The 24,415-nt window shown below is 41.8% G+C and overlaps 1 protein-coding gene across 12 annotated transcripts in view; it reads left to right on the top strand.

The window, feature by feature from the left end:
- LOC137369473 (nuclear factor 1 B-type-like) overlaps nt 1–24,415 on the top strand; it is a 335,107-nt gene that overhangs the window by 264,907 nt on the left and 45,785 nt on the right. For 9 of the 12 annotated variants that reach the window (XM_068030747.1, XM_068030755.1, XM_068030749.1 and 6 more), the window contains 4 exons: nt 10,026–10,154; nt 11,179–11,366; nt 18,588–18,756; nt 21,505–21,590. In XM_068030747.1, the coding sequence (XP_067886848.1) occupies nt 10,026–10,154; nt 11,179–11,366; nt 18,588–18,756; nt 21,505–21,590 (572 nt within the window). The remainder of the gene's footprint in view (nt 1–10,025; nt 10,155–11,178; nt 11,367–18,587; nt 18,757–21,504; nt 21,591–24,415) is intronic. The other 3 variants (XM_068030745.1, XM_068030746.1, XM_068030751.1) reach the window with 2 other exon arrangements.

The following is a 24,415-nucleotide window of genomic DNA, read 5'->3' as shown; positions in this document are numbered from 1 at the left end:
TGCCAACTGTCAGGGGCCTTGGCTGCTCAGCTCCAGCCAGCTGCTTGGGTGTGTGTATGGTGCTCTCACCAGTTTGTGACCCTGATTCTATTGCTGATCAGATACCAACTGAGGTGAGAGTATCTGCGCTGGTGGGACGCTGCATCCTCTAAGTGTAGCTCTTCCTCAGGGGTGGTTGTTGTTGTTTCCTCATTGTCTCTAAGTATTTGCGAGTGCTGTCCTGCAAGATACAATGGGAAGAACAGATGATTAGGTGTTACAGTACACGTCACAATGATGACAGCATAGCTTTTCTCTTTAAAATGTAATTTCAATTCATTCTGTGTTTGGCAATAATCACTCTCTTCAACTGGGACCCCGAGCTTGACATCCAATATGGCACCTCCTCATTGGTACCCCTGGCTAACCTGAGCGCCTCCTCTTCGGCCTGAGACATAAGCCACAGGTTGGGCATCCTGCCACCTGGACGCCTCCCTATTGTTGTGGGCCCTCTCCTGAAAGATCAAGGATGCAGTCACTGTTAAGTTCCAAATGTTTCTACATCACATCAATGCTAACATGGGCCCCTCTTCTGCACCTGGGGGATGTTGCTGCTCTCACACTGACTCTGTCTGTCATGGGTCTCAATTGGGCTAAGATAGAAACGAGGGAGTCATCTCCTTCATTATGCTATGACCTTCGTATCATTAGAATGACTGTGTCAACCATGCGTCCTTACGCTTGTGGGAAAGCAGATTGCAGCAAGCTATGTGGAACCAAGTAACTTACCTGGCTGAGTGCTGGATGTCATTGACCCTCTACTTGCACTGCACCCAGTTAGGATGGGTGACCCCACAACTTCTGACCTCCTCTGTGATCTCTGTCCAAACTTGCTTGGTCAGGCGGGAGGATTTCTTCTTGCCATTGTTGGAGAGGAGGACCTACTGCCTTTCCCTTGCAGCCTAGAGGAGAATCAGCAGTGAGGCATCACTGAACCGTGGGCTCACTCTGGCTCTGACATCTGACATGGTCAGAATAATGCCTGGGAGGATGCCTGCTGGGTTGCAAAATTATGGCAAACCATTGAAGTGCTGCTGCAGTAAGCTGCTATTCAGTACAAGGAGAGTAAATACAGGGCTGGCGGCCTTTTAAAGATGGCGCCAGCACTTCATCCAACATCAGGTGACGCCAATAACAGCATCGCCAATGCCACCCCTACCACGTGATTGAGGGGGGGGGGGGGCGCAGCCGCCCTCATTATGCTAATTGGCCACCCGCTGCGTAATCATGGCAGCGCAACCACAAACATCACAGGCCGGACCGCTGCCATTTTGCACATCATCCGCTGCTCATGGAGGCAGGCTAATGAAATCCAGCCCTTTGAGTTCTGTATTTCTGCTGTGGTTTAACATAATTACTGAGTGGTCTTAATAAATATATTCAGATTGGCTAATTATATTTTATAACTGTTAATAACAATCTTTTCAGCTGCTTTAGAGGAGAAATCTTATTTATATTTTGGCACTGAATACGGGTGTTCAGTGCTGAGAGAGTTAAGTGAGATTGAGAGCAATGTGAAGGTCTCTCTCGAAGTGATGACTCCTCACTAGATTTTGATTTCTTTGACCTGACTGGGTTTATTTCACTAAAAGCAGACAACTAATTAAAGCAGTCTGCAAGATGGAAAGGGCAAAAGGTTAAGGAGTTATTAAAATTTATTATGGAGTATGACAAATTGAATCTTTGTGCAACAAAGTACACCAGTTTCACTTTTGATTTTTTTTTTCTCCTGTGAAGTTTATCTGTTTTGCTCGGAATGGTTTTGGTCCCATTGTTTTGACTGGAAGAGAAATGTGATCTGTTTCTGGATGCACTTGCAGTGTTTTAGAAATGTCCCTGTTGATTTTGGAGAGACCAATCTACCAGCAATTAGTTAAGTTGCAATCTACTCCTAAAAATGTTAAAGAGGCAGTGACATCTTGTGTGGAGATACGTAATTAGTTTTTTATAGCTTAGGCTGCTACAGAAATACAGATAGCAATGGCTGTATCCAGCTAGATTGGAGAACAGTGAGTCTATAGTGATCTTTTTCACAGCGTTACTTTTGAAGTGTTGAGCAACCTGATCCTCAAATGAAAGCTACTGTCTGAAGATCCCACTGTGTCATAACATAAAAATACTCACACTCACAGTGGGCTGGCTGTCGAGCACCAGGTTGTGTTGTGCTCAAGAAGCAATCTGTTTAAATTTCTGGCTGTAAACAAGCCATCCTGAAGAAAATGTCCCTTTAAGTACTACTTTGCCTCATCTTATGACAAATTTGGAGTCTACTTGTTCACAGAGAGTGGAACATGAGTCAATATGACCTCAAGCAATTTATTAATATGTGTGATTTTTGTGAAAAAATTAAAGGATGTTAACTGTGGCTAATGTGAGAATTTGGTGAACAATACATTATTTCTGTTTTTTTTAAATAGTCTTGCTTTAACACAAAGGAGCTCTGACAACCCAAGGAATAGCACTTATATATTGTACAGCCACATTTACATACCATGCCTTTGTGATATAAAGCAGAATTGCTGGCACTGAATAATAATTACTGGTGGATACACTAATACACCCTGTCCACACAAAAGACATTTGTCAGTGAGGCACCATTCTTTTTGCCAAAGTAGTTAGCTGTACTTCAACATTATGATAAATTGTTAGCTGTAATAAGCACAGCCAGAACACACACAAATTAAATGCAGTTGTAAGTAGGTTAGTAATGTGCTAGTAAGAAGGATAACAATGATTAAAGGAACCTGTAGCTGAAAAGAAAAATTAGGAGATTCGAGTAATAAAAGCAAACAGGAAATAGATATTAAATGCAAAGTAGGAATATCTGGGAGCAATTATGAGGCAGTAATCTGATCAAGCAGTTTAGAAGTGTATGAACACTGAGATTAGATTACAGCCTTCAAATCATTTTAAGTTATCTGTTATTTTTGAAAGATGGTTTTGTTCAGTTTTCAGTTAGCTTTTGCAACATCAGCAGTTTTCAGTTACAATGCCAACTCTGTCATTTGGCACTTTCACATTAGTTCTGGACTCCAGGAGGAGGCCCATGGTTTCTGTATATTGCTGCCCACTTTTTGGTGTATGGGCCTATAATTGGACACAGTTGTAGGGCCAGTGGGAAAGAGGCATATGCACACACTCAGAGGTCGGGCTTTAAGCCCTCGTTGATGCATTCATGGAGGCATATGAAAGAATGGGCCTTAAGATAAACATCCAGAAGACAAAGGTCCTCTACCAGTCTGCTCCCGCAGTGCAACACTGCCCCCCCGACTATTAAGATTCATGGCGAACCACTGGACAATGTGGATCACTTCTCATACCTTGGGCGCCTCCTCTCAGCAAGGGCAGACATCGATGATGAAACTCAGCATCGCCTCCAGTGTGCCAGCGCAGCCTTCGGTCATCTGAGGAAAAGAGGGTTTGACGACAAAGACCTCAGAACTGGCACCAAGCTCATGGTCTATAGGGCCGCAGTGTTACCTGCCCTTCTGTATGCGTCGGAAACATGGACACTGTACAGCAGACATCTCAAAGCCCTGGAGAGATATCACCAGCGGTGCCTCTACAAGATCCTGCAAATTCATTGGCAGGACAGGCGCCCCAGTATCAGTGTTCTCTCTCAGGCCAACATCCCCAGTATCGAGACACTGGTCATGGCTAGTCAGTTACACTGGCCAGGCCACATCATCCACATACCTGACACAAGACTCCCAAAACAAGCTTTCTACTCCGAGCTCCATTAGGGCAAGAGGTTACCAGGCGGGCAGAGGAAACGCTACAAGGATGTCCTTAAAGCCTCCCTGAAAAAAGGTGACATCTCCACTGATTCATGGGAATCTCTTGCCTGAGACCATCCAAAATGGAGAAGAAGCATCCACGACGTTGTCAGCCAGTTCGAACAATGTCGACATGCCCAGGCAGTGACCAAATGCAAACAGTGGAAAGAGTGTTTGGAATTTCGAGCATCCCATTCACTTGCCTCACCAAACACCACCTGCCCCACCTGTGGCAGAGTGTGCGGATCCAGAATTGGACTATTCAGTCACCTAAGGACCCACAACCCTGGTGTGGAAGAAAGTCATCCTTGTTCCCAAGGGACTGCCTAAGAAGAGAAGAGAAAGAGAGAAGAGGTGCTTGCTTTCCGTGGCTCCGACTGCCACTGTCTGGGCCAATGAAAAATTGGGTCCTGACTGCCACTGAAAATAAAGTTTACACTTTTAATATTATAGCATGTTGTTAGTGCTTGGATGAACCACTTCTGGCTGCCAACAGCACATGATCAATATGATGATCAAGTCTCATGATGCCTTCACACTAAAGAATTCAGAATTGTGGAGTCATTCTTTTGATGGATGTAAAGGTTTGAAGGAAGGGGGAAGTGCTGTGCACTTCATTTCCTTCTCAATGGAACTAAATAAAGAGAGTGAGCCCTACTGACTGGCAGGATTCCCAGAGGTGCAAGTAGCAATTGACAGAATGCATGTGGCATTCAATGCCACATATGCCAAACCCCACCATTCGATGAACAAGAAAACCTTTCATTTGATTAATGTGCAGCTGGTGTGTGATGCCAGTCACATTATCCTGCATGTTAATATCTAATAAGCAAGGAACTGCCATGCCACCATGTGACAGATATACTCTAGCTGTAATTTTCTTGATATTTTATGTGTAAAACATTAACGAAGTGGAGCAGTGCAAAAAAGAGCTATGAGGCTGACACCTGGGGCAGGATTTTCATTGACCCAACCTGCAGGGAATGGATCGCTTAGAAGTTGTGGGGAACCCACAATTCAGGATTCTGCCACACACTGTGGAGCTTTTACCTTTTGGGTTGATCAAGTGCAGCTCGATCAGAAGGAGAATCTAGTGGTGAGGGAGCGGGGCTGGGGTCGATTGGGCGAACAGCGCTTGTTTTTGGGGGGCTTGATTAAAAGCAACATTGCAGGTGAGCAAAGCAATTAAAAATGTACTGCAGCAACTCGTCAAGCCTCCTTCAACAGCATCTTCCAAACCCCCAAACTCTACCACCTAGAAGGACAAGGGCAGCAGGTGCATGGGAACACCACCACCTGCAAGTTCTCCTCCAAGCCACACACCATCCTGACTTGGAACTATATCGCCATTCCTTCACTGTCGCTGGGTCAAAATCCTGGAACTCCCTTCCTAACAGCACCTGCAGGAGATAGACTGTGGCCACCACCACCTTCACAAGGGCAATTAGGGATGGGCAATAAATGCTGGCCTGGCCAGCGACACCCACATCCCATGAAAGAATTAAAGAAGAAAGAAGCACTGGGATTTATTTCTAGGAATATAGAATTCAAAAGTAGTGAAGCTGTGTTAAACTTTTATAGGACCCTGGTCAGGCCACACTTTGCATACTATGCACAAATGTATACTATAAAAAGGACATAGAAGCAGTGCAGAAAATGCAAAAAAGATTTACAAGGATGGTCGTTATCAGGAACTATTGAAGCGGTTGGGGCATTTTCTTTAGAAAAGGGAAGATTTAGAGATGACCTGGTAGAGGTCTTTAAAATTATGAATGGCTTGGACAGGTTAGATGTGGAGGGAATGTTTCCACTTGGGAGAATCCAAAACTAAAGACCATAGGCTGAATTTTTATAGCTTGCTGCCGCTCTCAGCAGCAAGCTTCGAAAAGTGCACAGCTCACGTGCGGGATGTGCACCGCGGAGTCGCTGCGATATTTCGCATGGTGGCTCTTTAACATGTATGGGGTGAACCATATGATGATGTAGAGGGGGCGACTGCTCTGTCCCTGGCAATGGCATCCAGCGCCACCATGCAGGCACCGACGCCACTTTTAAAGGGCTTTAGGCCCCTCCATTTCATTTTAATGTTTAACATTACAGGTTTGCCTAAAAATTAAAATACAATTTATTCACACTTCCAATCCCCTCTTCCAGCCCACCAATGAATAATCAGTTTATTATTTGTCCTCTCCACCCCCCCGCCCACAGAAAAAGTAAATTTTCGATCACGACCTTACCCCCCCCCACAAACCTTCTTTACCTTAACCTTCAAACCTTCAACCCCTTCCCATCATCCCCTCAACCATTCGCACTCATTTTTGCCGCTCCCCAACTCACCCCCCCCCACCCTGAAAACTTCACTCCTTCACCCTCCCCACCAGTGTCATGCCTTGGATCTCCGTTCGGAGAGTTCCGGCCATGGGACAGAATATTGGTGTGGGATGGCTGTCAGAACAAGTTATGTGTTTATGCATTCATTATAATTTATTTAAATATTTAAATTAAGGCTCCACCACCGAGTGGTGGGGTGGGGGGGGAGTGCAGGTGGAGGGCGCTACCCGGAGTCCTCACCACTGCCAGTAAATGGGGCGGGGCCTTCCCGGTGTCGAGGCCCATGGCGGGCCTCTCCCTGAAGTATTTTCCATGTACCCCCACCCCGCCGATGTCGGGGGGGCTGCTAAAATTCAGCTCCATAAATGTAAGATAGTTATTAATAAATCCAACAAGGAAATAAGGAGAAATTTCTTTACTCAGAAACTGGTTGGAACCTGGAACTCTCTACCACAGGAAGTGATTGAACCTTAGATGCTTTCGAAAGGAAAACTAGATGAGTACATGAAAGAAAAAGGAATAGAAAGATGTGATGCAAGGCTGTGATGTGATAAATGGAATGGGAGGAGACTCGTGGAGTATAAACACCAGCAGATGATAGTTAAGCCAACTAGCCTGTATATTTTATGTAATCCTTTATCTTCTAAACCCGCGACCTCTACCACCTGGAAGGACGAGGGCAGCAGATTCATGGGAACACCGCCACCTGCAGGTTCCCCTCCAAGTCACGCACCATCCTGACTTGGAACTATATCGCCGTTCCTTCAAAATCCTGGAACTCCTTTCCTAACAGCACTGTGGGTATACCTACCCCACATGGACTGCAGTAGTTCAAGAAGGCAGCTCACCACCACCTTCTCAAGGGCAATTTGGGATGGGCAATAAATGCTGGCCTGACCAGTGACGCACACATCCCATGAACAAATAAAAAAAAACATGTGGAATAGATTCCGGTGTAGAATAGCAGAGGCAGACACTGAACGGACATTTTCACCTGTATTTTCTTCTTATGCTCTCCCATTGCTTATGGATAAAAGTTTTTAAAAAACCATGCCCATCAGTGTTTGAGATAAAGTATTTCTTAGTCTCAGTTATTCTAATTAATAAATCTGTGACTGAAATGTGCTTTATTTGCATCAGTAAACAATTCCTTGACTTTCTATAGTCAGATAGTTTTGTTTTGTAAAAATTATCTTAGACAAAGTTTTAAAGTTCATGCTGACTTTGTTTTGATGTTTTCATACAAAGCAACAAATTCAGAGTTGCCTTCATAGTCCTGATAGTCAGGTTACAGCCACAGTCATCGGGCTGAGTTTTACCTTGGGCAGACGGGAATTCGCCACCGACGTGAAAGTCGGTGGCAAACCCGCTTCCGCCTGGCCTGGGGATCCGTCCCGTATTTTACGGATCCCCGGGCTTTAATTGTCCCGAGGCGGGACTTCCACCCGCTTGAGGCAGGAGGTCCCGCCTCAGTGAGCAGCCGGCCAGTTAGTGGGCTGGCAGCTCTTAGCCCCAGCAGTGCCACCGGGAGTGGTGGCCACTGCTGGGACTGCAGCCCAGCTGACACCATGGACCCCGGAGAGTGAGTGAGTTGGGCACACCTCACCAGGGGGATCGGTCCTTCCCTGGTGAGGCTGGAGTGGTAGTTTGGGGGGAGGGGAGGGCATCTTGGGTCCCGTGGGTGGGTTGGGAGGCGGGGGCGGCCCTCAATCGGGCACCCTGTGCCTGATTGTCATGCCCCCCCCCCCCTCCCCAGGGCGTGGAAAGGCCAGCAGCTATTGTTGAGTGGCTTGTCAATAAAATCAGCTTTCTCTCCAACCAGAAAATTAATTCTGCAGGGGTGCACCATGATGGCTCCCTTTTCTTTAGTACTTTGTTCCCAGATTAATATTCTCACACAATTGGCACAAGCTGTGGCTCAATTGTAGCACCCTCACTTCTGAGTCAGAAGTTCCGGAGATCTGTTGTTTGTCATATATATTAATGACTTGGATGTGAATGTAGGGGGCATGATTAGTAAGTTTGCAGATGACACCAAAATTGGTGGTATAGTGGACAGTGAAGAAGGTTGTCTAAGGTTACAACAGGATATCGATCAACTGGGAAAGTGGGCAAGGGAGTGGCAAATGGAATTTAATGCAGACAAGTATGAAGTGATGCATTTTGGGAAGTTAAACCAGGGCAGGACATATACAGTGAATGGCTGGGCCCTGGGGCGTGTTGTTGAGCAGAGAGACCTTGGGGTGCAAGTACATAGTTCCCTGAAAGTGGCAACACAGGTAGACGGGGTGGTGAAGAAGGCGTATGGCATGCTTGCCTTCATCGGCCGAGGCATTGAGTACAAGAGTTGGGACGTCATGTTACAGTTGTACGTAATGTTGCTTAAGCCACATTTGGAGTACTGTGTGCAGTTCTGGTCGCCGCACTACAGGAAAGATGTGATTAAGCTAGAGAGGGTGCAAAAAAGATTCACAAGGATGTTGCCTGGTTTGGAGGGCTTGAGTTATAAAGAGAGATTGGATAGGCTGGGTCTGTTTTCCCTGGAGTAAAGGAGGCTGAGAGGGGAACTGATAGAGGTATATAAAATTATGAGAGGCATAGATAGGGTAGATAGCCAGAGTCTGTTTCCCATGGTCGGGGTGACTAAAACTAGAGGGCATAGATTTAAGGTGGGAGGGAGGAGGTTTGAAAGGGATCAAAGGGGTAAATTTTTCACACAAAGAATAGTGGGTATCTGGAATGAGCTGCCTGAGGAGGTGGTGGAGGCAGGAACAGTAGCGACATTTAAGAGGCATCTGGGCAGGTACTTGAATGAGCAAGGCATAGAGGGATATGGAATTAATGCAGGCAGGTGAGATTGGTATGGATGGACATTATGGTCGGCATGGACACAGTGGACCGAAGGGCCTGTTTCTATGCTGTACAACTCAATAACTCTATGATTAAGGCACACTCCAGAGATGCACACATAATCCAGGCTGGCATCCCAGTGCAGGACTGAGGGAGTGCTGCATTGATGGAGGCACCGTCTCTCGATTGAGATGTTAAACTGGGATTCCTATCTCCCCTCTCAGGTGGACATAAATGATTCGACGGTACTATTCAAAAAAGAGCAGACAAGTTCTCCTGATGTCCTGGCCAACATTCATTTCTCAATTAATACCATTAAAACAAATTATCTGATCATTATCTAATTGCTGTTTGTGGAACCTTGCTGTATGCAAATTGACTGTCACCTTTCCCTATTACCACAGGCATTACACTTCAAAAAAATATTTCATTGATTGTAAAGGGCTTTGAGACATCTGTGGTCATGAAAAACTGCTTACTGCTGGCAGATTCTGGATTGTCAGTTTTTAAACTTCATGATTGGCATTTCGGGTCCCGGGAAACTGATCTCCTTTGCACTCTTGGTATTGTTGACTTGGTGCTGTTTTGGACTGTTTTGTAATGTATTTTTTTTACAGTTTTTTACGAATAAAGTATATTTTGGAAATTTAATAAAAGCATTTCGGGTCCCCATGTCCTCCGTGTTGATTGGTACATGTTGGGTTGTGATTTATTGGTGAGCCAGCCAGCTGCACATGTGGTGCCTTTCAAATGTGACACTTTGATGTTTGATGAAAATGCCAGCATTGTTTGCCTTTTCACAGTTGTCCAGGTAGAACTTTATTAACTCTCTTCCCTTGCTGTCTTTTGTTTGTACTTTAGTTCATTACAGGCAGAGGTGATTCTCAATAACAGTTCAAGACTGGTAATAGTGGGTTCTCCTGACAGTAAGGCAGGGTTTTATTGAAACAATGCACTTTTCTTCGGTGGTCCAATAACCCTGTATTTAAGTATTTACCTGTTTTCATATTTCTATCTATGACTTGGTAGAAATGTCATCTCCTACAATGAAGAAGCACGAGAAGCCAATGTATAGTGGCCCCACATCTCCTCAAGGTTCATCACCACGACTGAGCACTTTCCCACCGCATCATCACCCTGGCATCCCAGGACACAGTGGTAATTCAATTCATACTTTTTTTAGTACTGTGTATTAAATAAGTGCAAACAAATTGGAAAATACAGTTGATACACCATTCTCTCAGGCACCTTTTGATGATGCACAGTGTTTTTTGACCAGTACAGATTTTTGCTTAATCAGCTTGGGGAGATTTCATTTCAACCAAGAATATGTGACTTGATTTGACTGTAAAACAGTGCAAAATAAAGGCATTCTAGTATTGGTAATGGTCAATATTCAGAGTTTGGCTGTCACGTCCACTTGTGTTTTGAACTGTATTCTGTTTCTAGAAGCTTGGGGAGGAAACTCTCTGGAATAGACTTCCTGTTGCTTAAATCCCTACTGGAATTTGATAACACAGTCACAAAACAATTCTGCTGAAGGAAGAATAAGGAAAAAAAGAAATAGGCAGCACCAGGCATTGTATCAACTTATTCTTTTTCTACATATAGGCTCAACATCAAATGAAACCAATGACATATTTTAGATAAGATGAGAGGTTTTTTTTTCCCCTAGAAGGTCCTGTATTGATGATTACTGTCAGGAGATAGTGCTTTGAATCTTGTGTGTTTAATCCTTGATGGGTTGTGTCTACTTTTCCCCCAGATAGTTTTGAATTATTCTCTTCTGAATAGTTCTTCTCTAAAAGGGCTCTGTGAAAAGGACAAACAAATGCATCATAGTGACATCAAACAAGAGGAACAGTGCACTTTAGATTTAACAGGCTCAATCAGCCAAAATGGCGAATCTATTAAACTAATTGCACATTAGTGGATGAGAGTCATTGGATAACTAGAGTTTGCTGTGTTAAAATAATTATTGTGTTAAGTTATACTCCCTTAAGTCAATGTTCCACTGGATATATAAAGAATCCTTTACTAAGCTAATATTGCACACAGAGATAGTATTGGCTGTTATAGAAACTGAAAATATGAGCACTGCAAACGTTGTCTTGAGACCAGCATTGTGCAGAAATGTTAAAGTATAGAAAATGTATTATTTTCATTTCTTTTCAATTTCTAGTCATCTCAACGAGAAGCCCACCTCCTCCTTCACCGCTACATTTTTCAGCATCCTCCATTCTCCCTCCTGCTCCCAGTAGTTACTTCTCGCACCCAACAATCAGATACCCACCGCATCTTACCCCTCAGGACTCGGCAAAGAACTTTGTACAACTTGGCTGTGGCCCGTCCAATCCACAAACAAGCCAGGTTAGTCGCTTCATGTTGAATTGTGAAAATTTATACATTTGAATAGACAAATGAAAGGCTGTCATTTTACAACAATTGTGTTGAAAGTACAGGCTGGTGTACTATTTCATGTTTATTTCTCTGAGTCATTAGATCATAAAAATAGAAATTGATTGCAATGTAGAAAACCACATACTCAGAAGATACTTGCAGCTTTTCATGCCTTTTCTTTTGATAAGTGCATGGAGTGGAATTTGTTGTTAATTTGAGGGGCTTTGTTGGTGGGGGGTGGGGGGAGTGATGGGGGACAGAAGATCTAAATAGGTAGCTTTTAAAGGCAGTTGACCATGCAATCCAGGTGGCTGCTGACACAAGTTTTGATGTAACTATCAGCTGCTATGATTATTGGCATATACTTAGTACAAGTAGATGTCTTTTGGGCCATGGGATTAAATGGTTTCAAGAAATCAAAGCAGAAATCAATTGCTAAACTATGACAGCTGCTGAAGGAGTACAAAGATCCTTCAACCTTTCAACCAATGTTCGTGTGCGCTCTGGCAATTAATGCTGGTGGTTGTTCAGTGGCCTGTGTCCTGGTGTTTAGCTTGTCTTTACAATTACATTAACTTGTGATTATCTGTATCTTTGTATGTATTTACAACAACAGCAAAACTTGCATTTATGTAGCACCTTTAATGTAATAAAACATCTGAAGGCACTTACTTTTGGGAAATCTGGTCTGAATACAATCACAGGTTTCTTCTCGGATATGCATCATTATGTAATAGTTTCAATCAGTTTTCTTTCTGGGTAAGGTTACAGACACTTTTTGCCCCATTTTATTACCCTCATCATTATATAACTGCAAGTTGTTGTCATTGCTTGATTTTGTAACATAGCATCATTTGAAATTTAACAGCAAACTTCTTTGCTTATTATTTTATTTCCAGTGAGGTTGGCTGAACGCTTAAGTCATTTGACCCTAAAGTTTTTAGCTTCCCTCCTCTAACTCCTAATCCCAGATGATTGCTTTTAAAAAAAAATTTGTTACGCTTTTATGTCATGGTATTGGACAAGAGTATTTCCCAGCAGTTATGATGCTTGACCTGTGCATCATGTGACGTGAAAACATTCTTATTATGTTCACTGTGGTGAAAAGTTCAAATTCCAGGGGATAAAGGATAATGATGAGGATGTTGAGAGTAAGGAGAGAGTTGGAGTATTCTTCATGCAAAGGATAATAAACTTATGGAATAAAGTATCAATGAAGACCTTTGAAGGAGTCCATGTGAATGGGTTCAGATGGATGCATTTTTGGCAAGAGAGGGCATATGATGGGAAACTGTAGGTGGGTTTGATCTATGAAAAGGAATAGGCTTGTTCAGTCTAATAGCTTTTTCCTGCTCTTGAAGTTTCTTGTATTCTTAGTGAAAAGAATCTGCTTTTTTATGTTTTAAGTTATTATAATATTATTCTACATACAGATATTTTAGAAATTATACATAGCCAGTCTGTTGTTATAAGCAGTATGTTCTGGCTGAATCATTTTTTCTTTAAAGTTTGAGCTTTGGTCTTACTGTAATTACATTTCAACAGGAACTAGGAAAAAGATTTGGACTAACTGGTCAGAATTCCTTAAGGCAGTGACTATTACCAGTAGTTATGAGTGGGTTAAATAGTTTGCAAAATCTATTCCATATTAGTTTATAACATGTAATTAGACCAAACGACAGGAGGAAATTATGAAGGATGAGTTAAATATTTTCAATTGTTTAATGGCAAAGTGCCATTGAATTCAATGCTAATCTAGCCTTTATTTCCTATAAAACTTTATTAAAATATTTCATAAATTAACTCTAAATTAAGTCACTGTGCACAAAGGGGAGCCTTATAAAATTCAGTCATTGTTGTAACTGCAACAGTCTGGGTAGGATTACATTTTTGAAGGAAAAAAAGGAAAACAGATGGAGGTCACAGGCTAAGAAGTTCCATTTAGTAACTCTTGTATTACAAGTGATATAAACGGTGAAACTAGATGGCTGTTCATCCAATTTTATTGATAAATAGATCCAGTTTGATGGGAGCTTGTGATAATTCCACAGCTGAGAAATGTGTTAATTGAGTGAAGTGAGAAAGTAACTGCAGTTAATTTTCAGTATTCGGTAATTTTCAGTTTGCATTGCGACTCACATTCTGGAAGGCTTTTATTACCAAATCCAGAGAATAATTTGGATGTTATCCCTTTTGGAAAAATGTTGCAAGAAATCAGCGACTCCACCCCAACTGTCAAGGGTTAAAGACTCAATCCTGCCTAAAGCGTTTGTGAAAGAAAAAATTATAACTAGAGTGACCAGTTAAATTGCTACTTTAATTTAGTTCAGTATAGAACTGTAGAATTTTAAACCGATTGTGCCTATGTGGACTCTCTGATAAAGCTTTCCACTTAGTCCCATTCCCCTGCTCTAACTTTTTATTTTACAAATATTTATCCAATTCTATTCTTTAAGGTTTTCTGAATTCTATTTAATACTATTTCCAGTATAGCACTCTAGATCCCAACAACCCTCTGTACGAATAATATTTCTTTTAACATGTCCTTTTGTTCTTTGGGCGATGATGTTGATGTTGTGCCCTCATTGTTACTGACTCACTGATCAGGGGAAATTGTATTTTATGATTTGCTTTATCAAAAACTTAAATATTTATGAATACCTCAGATCACCTCTAACCTTCTTTATTCTGGTGAATTTTGTGCTCCACCCACCCGTTTTATTTTGTATAATATTTCAGTCATAGAATCACAGCACTGAAGAAGGCCGTTCCACCTGTTGAGTCTGTTCTGGCTCTTTTCAAGAGCAATTTAGCTGTTTCTACTCCCCTGCCCTTTCCTCACAGCCCTGCAGATGTTCCCCATTCTGGGGCTTATCCAATTCTCTTTTGAAAGATTGAATCTGCCTCCCCCATCCTTTCAGGCAGTATATTCCATGCTTGCTGTGTAAAAAAGTTTTACCTTACATTGCCTTTGTTTTCAGATCAATTTTCTGAAAACTCTTCTAAGTGCATTATTTCTTGTCGTGAAGAAGGATGAGTGCATTATAAATCATAGATCAACACTTGAGTTTCCATATCCAAACCGACCCTGATTTTAAGTTCAATGTTGTGAAGTTTCAGGTTTTCATTCAAAGAATACCTGCTAATACATTCTGTAATACCCCTATGATTTGTAATGGACTGTTTTTTCTGAATTTTAATAGTAAAATCTTTATGTTGCACCTTGCTCTAGCATGATATCAGTTGTGTGGAGGTCTCTACCCGAGTTTGAACATGCTACCAACAGTCTTGAATTATGTAGACTCGTTTGTGAAATTTCAGGGTCGTCAAAGTGAAGAGAGATCACTTCAATCATTTCCCAGCTGACTACATTGCTCTTCTTTCCTTCCTTCCACTATCTCTTCCATTCTCTCTTTCTTATTCTCGGTCTCTCTCTCCCTCACATTTACTTTTTGTTTCGTATTTTCCTTCCTTGATGAAACATCCAGCTAATCGTTTTTAGAGCTGGGTTTACTTCAGGTATAACATAATGACAGAGAGATATGTTTATACGTGACAGGATTTATGTAAGCAAGTACTAGAGGTCTTAACTATACTGCCATAGTGTCATTAAGCATAAAGGTTTATTCACGCTAGAATCATAGAAAGATTATGGCACAGAAAGAGGCCACTCGGCCCATCGTGTTTGCAGTGGCCAAAAAACAAATTTCCTCATCTCCCCTCTAATAGAGTCATAGAGTCGTACAGCATAGAAACAGGCCCTTCGGCCCACCGCATCCATGCTGACCATAATGCCTATCTATACTAATCCCACCTGCCTGCATTAATTCCATATCCCTCTATGCCTTGCTCATTCAAGTACCTGTCCAGATGCCTCTTAAATGTTGCTACTGTTCCTGCCTCCACCACCTCCTCAGGCAGCTCATTCCAGATACCCACTATTCTTTGTGTGAAAAATTTACCCCTTTAATCCCCTTTAAACCTCCTCCCTCTCACCTTAAATCTATGCCCTCTAGTTTTAGTCACCCCTACCATGGGAAACAGACTCTGGCTATCTACCCTATCTATGCCTCTCATAATTTTAAATACCTCTATCATGTCCCCTCTCAGCCTCCTTCACTCCAGGGAAAACAGACCCAGCCTATCCAATCTCTCTTTATAACTCATGCCCTCCAAACCAGGCAACATCCTTGTGAATCTTTTCTGCACCCTCTCTAGCTTCGTTGTATATTCCCTTGCCTTGTTAGTCCTCCCAAAATGCATTACTTCACACTTTTCAGGATTAAATTCCATTTTCTACTGCTCCGCCCATCTTACCAGCCCATCTATATCTCCCTGTAATCTAAGGATTTCCTCCTCACTATTTACAACACCACCAATTTTCGTGTCATCTGCAAACTTACTGATCATACCTCCTATATTCCCGTCTAAATCATTAATGTACACTAAAAACAGCAAGGGTCCCAGCACCGATCCCTGTGGTACACCACTTATCACAGGCTTCCAATTGCAAAAACAGTCCTCAACCATTATCCTCTGCCTCCTGCCACAAGGCCAATTTTGGATCCAATTTGCCAAAAGGCCCTGGATCCCATGGGCTCTTAACTTCTGAACCAATCTCCCATGCAGGACCTTATCAAAAGCCTTACTGAAGTCCATGTATACTGCATCTACTGCTTTATCCTAATCTACACATCTAGTCACTGCCTCGAAAATTCAATCAAATTAGTTAAACATGATCTCCTCCTGACAAAGCCATGCTGACTATCCCTGATTAATCCCTGCCTCTCCAAGTGGAGATTAATCCTGTCCCTCAGAATTTTTTCCAATATTTTCCCAACCACTGATGTTAGACTCACTGGCCTGTAATTACTTGGTTTATCCCTGCTAACCTTCTTGAATAATGGTACCACATTCACTGTCCTGCAGTCCTCTGGCACCTCTCCCATGGCCAGAGAGGATTTGAAAATTTGTGTCAAAGCCCCTGCTATATCCTCCCTTGCCTCACATAACATCTCATCTGGGCCTGAGGATTTATCCACTTTTAAGCCCGCTAGAACAGCTAATATATCCTCCCTTTCAATGCTAATATGTTCAAGTATATCACAATCCCCCTCCCTGATCTCTACGCCTACATCGTCCTTCTCCATAGTGAACACAGATGAAAAGTAATCATTTAAAACCTCACCTATGTCCTCCGGCTCCACACAAAGCTTACCACGTTGGTCCCGAATGGGCTGTACTCTTACCCTTAATATACTTATAAAACGCCTTAGGATTTTCCTTTATCTTGCCTGCCAGTATTTTTTCATGCCCCCTCTTCGCTCTCCTAATTACTTTTTTAAGTGCCACCCTACATTTTCTATACCCCTCTAGTGCCTCCGCTGTTTTCAGCACTTGGGATATGCCATAAGCCTCCCTTTTTTCCCTGATCCAATCCTCTATATCCTTTGACGTCCAGGGTTCCCTGGGCCCGTTAATCCTACCCTTCACCTTAACGGGTAAATATTGGCTCTGAACTTTCACAATTTCCTCTTTGAATGACTCCCACTGAGTGATGTAGACTTTCCTACAAGTAGCTGCTCCCAGTCCACTTTGGCCAGATTCTGTTTTATCATATTAAAATCGGCCTTCCCCCAATTCAGTACCTTTATTTCTGGTCCATCTTTGTCCTTTTCCATAACTACCTTAAATCTTACAGTTATGGTCACTATCCCCGAAATGCTCCCCCACTGACACTTCTACCACTTGTCCGGCTTCATTCCCTAGGATTAGGTCCGGTACTGCCCCTTCTCTTGCAGGATTTTCTACATACTGGCTCAAAAAGCTCTCCTGTATGCATTTTAAGAATTCCTCCCCCTTTAAGCCTTTTATACTTTAAATCTATGCACACTATTCACTGACCACTCTGATAAGGTAAATAGGCCCTTCACATCCACTCTATCCAGGCCCCTGACAATTCTGTAAATTTCAATCAGATCTCCCCTCAGCCTTCTCTGTTCCAAGGAGAACAACCGCAGCCTATCCAATCTTTCCTCATAGCTTCATTTTTCCAGTCTTGGCAACATCCTCGTAAATCTCCTCTGTACCCTCTCTAGTGCATCCATTGTCTTCGTTTGGATGAACATTTTCCCCAGTTTCCTTGTTGAATCCTTTGTTCCAAATGCAAAATGGCCCTATTCTTTTGACACAAGTAACCTTTACTGTTAGAATTCCACACTTTGAGAATATTTGCTTAATTCTACATATTTGTCTTACATGCCTCAATTTTTTTATTTGTTCATGGGATGTGGGCCTTGCAGGGAAGGTCAGCATTTGTTGCCCAGCACCAGTTGCCCTTGAGAAGGTGGTGTTGAGCTGCCTTCTTGAACAGCTGCAGTCCATGTAGTGCAGGTGCACTCTGTTAGGGAGGGAATTCCAGGATTTTGGCCCAGCGACAGTGAAGGCATGATGATATATTTCCAAATCAGAAGGGTGTGTGGCATGGAGAGGTACTTGCAGATAGTGGTCCTCCCAAGATCCTGCTGACCTTGTTCTTCTAAGTGGTAGAGGCCTCGGCTTTGGAAGGTGCAACATTCCGAATATCCAGTTTTCGTATCTCTGAGCATGTATTTTGGATGGCTTAGTCCTTAAGTTATGAGTACAGTACTAGTTGAGAATGAGTTTCTTAAGGGTTGAGAGACATACAAGTTAGATGTAAAATTTACAGTGAGTAGAATCTATCTTGCATGATTAGCAGCACTAGTCCAGCTGACAAAAAGACTGCATATATTTGAAAATATGTTAATATGATTTCAATGGCACAGCAAATTGTATTTATACAGAACTCTTCTCATGCAAGAACATCTCACGAGACTGAATGAGGCAGAAAGGTGACGCCAAGTAAGGAAAGTAAAAATTTAAGGGAGAGACTGAAGACCGCAAAAGAGAAAGGTTTTTTAGGAAGCTTTTGGAGGCACAAAAGGATGTATTGAGGAGAAGAGAGTTTCAGACGTAAGACAGGGCATATTGATTGAATGAAAGTGTTTTACATCCAACAGCAAGACAAACATTTGCCTGCCCTGAAAAATTACGCTTCCTTTTTTACGAGTTTAATTTCTGCAATTGGAAAACAATGTGTTGCCTTAATGTCTGTTGTGCAAACAAGTTTTACCATATACTGAACCTGTATTCCTGTGTTCCTTTTCACAGCCTAATAGTAGTGGTCAAGTAGTGGGCAAAGTGCCTGGTCATTTTACTTCAGTACTGGCTCCCTCACCTCATCATGGCATGTCCAGACCGGTGACCCTGGCCATGTCTTCAGACACTAAACCCATCACTACATCAACCGAAGGTGAGGCAACATCATCTCCATCATCCAGTAAGTACCATTAAAATAGATGAGGTGTTATCCTGTGATTATATCACTCCCTCCTAAAATCCTGATGCAAGAATAGAATTCACAGTAATGAGGTAAACAGAATAATATCTGTAAAACTATTTTTCTCAGAGTTAAATACATTTTGTTACAGTTTTCTTTTGGCTTGTGTTTATCTCTCTCATTTGCATTATTAAAACAGAAACTAAACTATGCAAGCACTATAAAGAGACAAGAATTTAAGAGAGCTGATTGGATCACCATGATGGATTTCAGGAAGGGCAGCTTATTTGACCATTAACTTATTGGCTCTTTCTAAACAATGGACAGCATTGGACCAAGTTATAATTATACATGAACTTTTGATTTTACAGTATTAATAAATTATTGCAGCAAATTTGGTTTGTGACAGCTGCAACCTACAGTTTAAACAGTATTATGGGCTTTGATTGATCACAGCAAATTTCAAGAGAGCGCTCTCAGACTGTGCTAATGATGAAAATCAGATGTGCTGGAACGTGTTGGGATTGGCCATCTCTTTCCCAAGTACTGTGGTTAAACTGCCACAGTGTGTTCTGTATCTCTCTCCCTGAGTGAAGTTAACAAAGGCTCGCTAATGTGTTTCGTGGGAGACTGTCAGCAATGAAATAAGAGAACAATGTCTTCTTTTGAGAAAACCTCTAGACAGCTGCGACTTGTGTACTAATTGATTTGCTGTGCCTTTGCAGCTTCTCAGCTGTTCAAACCCGTGTCTGGTCACATGTAGACTACAGGTAGTTGTTCTGTGCCCAAGAATTAAAGGTGAGCTTACACTGAGTACCGTAATTGTATATTTTTTGTTTTAAAGCACAGCACCTCTGCTATGAGCTTTAATGAGGCAATTCTACTGAAGAATTGAGTGTGTTGAGATTTATCACTTGCATATTTATAAAAGGATTTCTGATTCAAAATCAGTAAAAAGATAAATCATGCAGACATGAGCTTATAGTTTATGCAAGTTTCCTTCATTCCTGAAGGGAGACAGTATAAAAGTGGTAATAACTCCTCCAGCAAGTACATCCACTGAGAACTGAGCAGTACAGACCAGCAAGGACCCAGTTCAATCCCCTATCTGTCTTCAGTTAGCTGATCACACAGTTATGGGATGGAGGCTTTGCAGTTGACCTGAAAGGTCCTAGTTAGGGAGATTAAATATTTACCATGGCTCCTCCTCCTCATTGCTACTCAGTGAACTCTGCTGGAAATATGGGTATCTGGTGAAGACTAGATAGAACCTGGCTGTGCGGCCCCCTGTAGTTAACCAGTCTGTCAACACTTCATTGCCAAAACTCACTTATTAAGCATTTGTATTTTTGCTCACTCATTAATATTGGCTACTTGGGCAAGGTACTAGGGGCTAACCAGCAGCCATGGACTGTGGCCCAGCAGGGAGTCAATATCAGAAAAGAAAGGGTGAAATTGGTGCAGAAATAAACTGATTAAGAAGTTTAGTCTAGATTTTTTTTTCTGCTAAGTTTCTAAAATTGTTTTCCCCCAACTTTCCATTTTTCTTTCATACGTTGAAATTTCTTTCATTTATTTCCATTCTGTTTTCATTCTCTTACTTTGTCTTTTTAAATGCTACCTTAAATGCTAAAAGGTAGATTTTACCAAGTCACACTCAGTGCACGGCACTGGTAAAATCTAACCATTGGTACTCTGTTAAGAACTGTTCCAAAGGCCCTAAATCCATTGGTTCTGCTTGTTAATGTGACCTATTCATTTTCTATCACCTGTATGTGGTGCCACACTAACACCTCTTCAAAGTTTACCTAGATATATAAATGTTGACAGGGCCAATTAAAGCTGGAAAGCCAGATGAAGTTCAAAAAACAGAAACTAAACAAAGAATACATGCAAGAAAGAAAGTGGCCCATGCAGGCACTTTGCTCTCCCTTCCATTATATATGCGAATGAATCAGATCTACAAAAAACATGGAATGAGCCGTTTCTACTTCAAAAACACTGCTCACAAGTTGCATTTAATGCACTCTTCATCTTGATCACAAAACTAATGTACAAACACCCAATCCTCTCCGCCCTTAAAAAAATAATAGCTCAGAAAGTTGGTTTTCCTGAAAGAAGACATTCTCCTTGTTTCACTTTGATGGTACTTCTCCAGCAGTTAGCAGAGACAGTGACAGGCAATTTCTTTAACCTCGAGAGGTTGGATTGTGCTCTAAGAACCAAAAACACTCCATGCACTGACATTTGGAAATGCAGTTTGACAATGACTAAACCATGATAATATTCAGTGAAATGTAGGGCATAGGGCAGTCTTGAGGATTAAGACATGTCAAGCTTTAATGGAACAAGATTCATTTTGCTAAATTAATGAGTGCAACATTCAAGTGACATTGCACTGAATGCAATTTTTATGCAGGTGTTAACTCATTAAAGAAAATGAATTAACAACTCTAAAACAGCAGACAGAGAATGTCTCATGGAATGTAGAGAGTCGGAAAGCGTTCTTTCTGCTGGTATTGCCAAGAGCAATTTCTAAGTTATTATACCTTGAGCATTGTAATAGGCTTGGGTAGCACTCGCTGATTGACTTTTCTCGATAGCTAAAAAGTATATTCTGCCCCCTTATCTGAATGGTTTGCCATACACAAAATTTTGCTTTAATAATGCAATGGAAGGCTTATATATTACAATGATATCGAAAGGTCTATTGCCTTGAGTCTAATTTCTATCTTTGTTTCTAATCAGCCTACACAGGTTCAGGTACACCCCCAGCCAACCGGCAGTTTGTTGGACTCAGCTCAAGGGACCCGGCCTTCCTCCACCAGCAGCAGGTGGGCACTATTCCAATCATTCTTTGGCTAAATTTGGGAATGTTCTGGATCCATTGCATTAGTGCAATGCCACTTCTCTAAACCTGTATACCAGAGAACAGCAACTGATAGTGTGAAATCGGGAGGCAAAGCTAACATATTTTCTTCTTTTCAAACAATAATCACTACACACCACCGCCACACCCCCCTCCCCTGCCCCCACCCCCACAAAAGCACTATGGAACTTTGCTTCCAACGTGAATCCTAACCTGGCTTCCACTGGCTCACTGTATTTCTAGGACAAGTGATGGCTCACAACAGCATGATTGATTATGCTGCTGTACTGTTCTATATTGTGCTGTGTTGCTATGGAAGTCTTCCTGCTTAAGTGATGGTGACGCTTGCATGTTAAATATTGTGATCAGTAGAAGAACTTAAGAGTAGAAACATTTTGGAAATAGATGACATTCCTGTAGGATTTTAAAAGATGAAGCAAAGCTATTTTCCACAATTAACCAACCTTTTCTCATCAGATGGGCTTGGCAGCAAATTAATTTTCTCTGCTGAGCTCCCAGGTTAAACTTTTGAGGGGCATTGGGTTTAGTGTGGAAAGTGGAAGAGTTCTATGAAAGACTACAGCACTGACTATTCTCCATTAACTTATCAGCTTTCTTCCATTGTAGTAATGGATGACCTGAGTTGTCCATGCAAGAGTGATTTAAAAGTAAACTTGACTATTCACACGTGTGAATTATCAACTCGACAGCGTGCAGCTGCACAGAATTTTACAGTCAATTTTATAGACCATGTTAAGATCCCAGCGATCATTCCCTTCCTTACAGTAAACAAATATGTCATTGGTGACGGTGAGTGATTTAGAGGGGACGGATGCTCTACTGAATTGAACATGCTTTGACTGAGAGTGCCTTCACACTTCACTGGAGATGCAGTACTGAGAGGCATCCTACAGGCATCTGTCTTGATGATGTTTTGGATTTTTGGCAATCCAATGGATTGCACTTTACCATTAAACATTGCACCTTCGCTTAATCTCTCATAAATGTATTCATCCCTATGGTGGTTGATAATTATGATTTATGTACCACTCATGAAAGAAGAGCAGTAATTCAAGACTTTGCTGAGCTATCTCATCCCTGTCCCCTCTCTTGAATGCTGAAGTCATGCTCAATTATCAATTGAATTTGCCTTGGTAACATATTAGTGTGAGGCTTCAGTATTGATAAGTGGGAACTATATACAAAGAGTACATTATTTGGCATAACATTCTGCTATTAAAATTAATAAGAGAACTACAATGTAAAAGCTTTTTGAAGTATAGTTGAATAGGAATATTAGACTTCACTATGGGCACTGCTGTGGTAAATTGTGAAAGCACTGTACAGTTGATGGCTTCAACATTAACTTGGCAATAAAGTGCACGTGTATGTCCATGATTGCTTAACCAATGTCTCGTTGCCAGAATAACCCACTGAGTACTCATTTTTGAATTTCGGTGCCCAACCACAAAAGCCACAAAAGCAATAATTAGTGGTTTTGCCTCTCCATCCTTCTTTGTCATATTTATTTGCAGGCACTCACTGTTTTTTATTTTTTTGATTAAATTCCCATTTATAGTTAGATTTTTAAAACAAGTTCATCATGCTCATCGGGAACCTTTTGTGTTGCAAACTAATACAGTCACAAACAAATGTACGATGAATTGGCATCTAAGAAAGGAAATGGCTGACGTTAATACTTTTGAACAGAGCTGCACATGGTCATATCTGAAAGCGAACTTTAGTTGAGTGAATGAGTCAATTTTGTCACACTTCCTCTCTATTAGTCACCTAGATAATGACAAGGAACCCAAATTACCCCTGAAGCAGTGCTCTGTGCTTGTTGAGTCCATAATGCTCTAAGAGATGGAAGTCTTGACTCAGGTTTTCTCCCTACCACCTCCTCTCTCTCCCATGAACCTCTCTCAACATCCCCCTCAGTTGCAACATTACCTTTCTTCTGATGGATGCTACATATTCAGGAACCATCCATGCTTCTTTCATTCTCACTGGAATTCTGGTAAGCACATTGGTGAAGAACACATGGTTAGTAGCAATGTTCTTTTGTTCACAGATGCCATGAAAAGTGGTCTTGTGCAAAAGTGATAGAGTCTGTGTTGATCATGTTCTGACAATAAGTGCTCTACGCTTAACTTGTGAAATTCAATGTGTGGTCAAATGTTGTATCTGTAAAGCCTTCCCAACAAATTAACAACATTCTGAAACCCACTCATTCAGAACAAGTCAATACTTCCTAGAATATGACCAAAAACACCTTCACAAAGCAACTTTAATTGAAAGCTGTGTTATAATGAGAGTTTTTTTTCAAACAAAATCATATCTCATAGCTGCAGCAGAATACAGAGCCATGGAAACAGGACCACAAACCTCAATGAGTTCCCAATGCACTTTCAATATCTGATCTAGACATGCCAAAATGTAGCAAAGCAACAAAAAAACAAACATTGGGCTAGATTTTCAGCCGGGGGTGGGGGGGCGATAAAAACGGCGGCATGTCGCAGAGCCACCGCAATCTTCAATGCAGCAGCTTATTTAAATAGCTGGGGTGAGCTGCCAACCCATCCCCGATCATGTGGAGGGGGTGGGCTGTCCTTCCCTGCCAATGGTGCCAGCTGCCTGTGCACAGGCACTGATGCCATTTTTAAAAGGCTGTCAGCCTTACTGAAAATTTAAATATTTAAAGGGAAATGGAATTAAAATAAATGAATACCACTTTTACCCCTCTCCGCCCCCCATAACAATTAAATTAATTATTTGCCCACCCCCACC

The sequence above is a fragment of the Heterodontus francisci genome, chromosome 4 (genome assembly GCF_036365525.1).
Source record: "Heterodontus francisci isolate sHetFra1 chromosome 4, sHetFra1.hap1, whole genome shotgun sequence".
NCBI classification, from domain to species: Eukaryota; Metazoa; Chordata; class Chondrichthyes; order Heterodontiformes; family Heterodontidae; genus Heterodontus; species Heterodontus francisci.
Note: the sequence above shows the minus strand (reverse complement) of the source record. Positions and strands in the feature narration are given on the sequence as shown.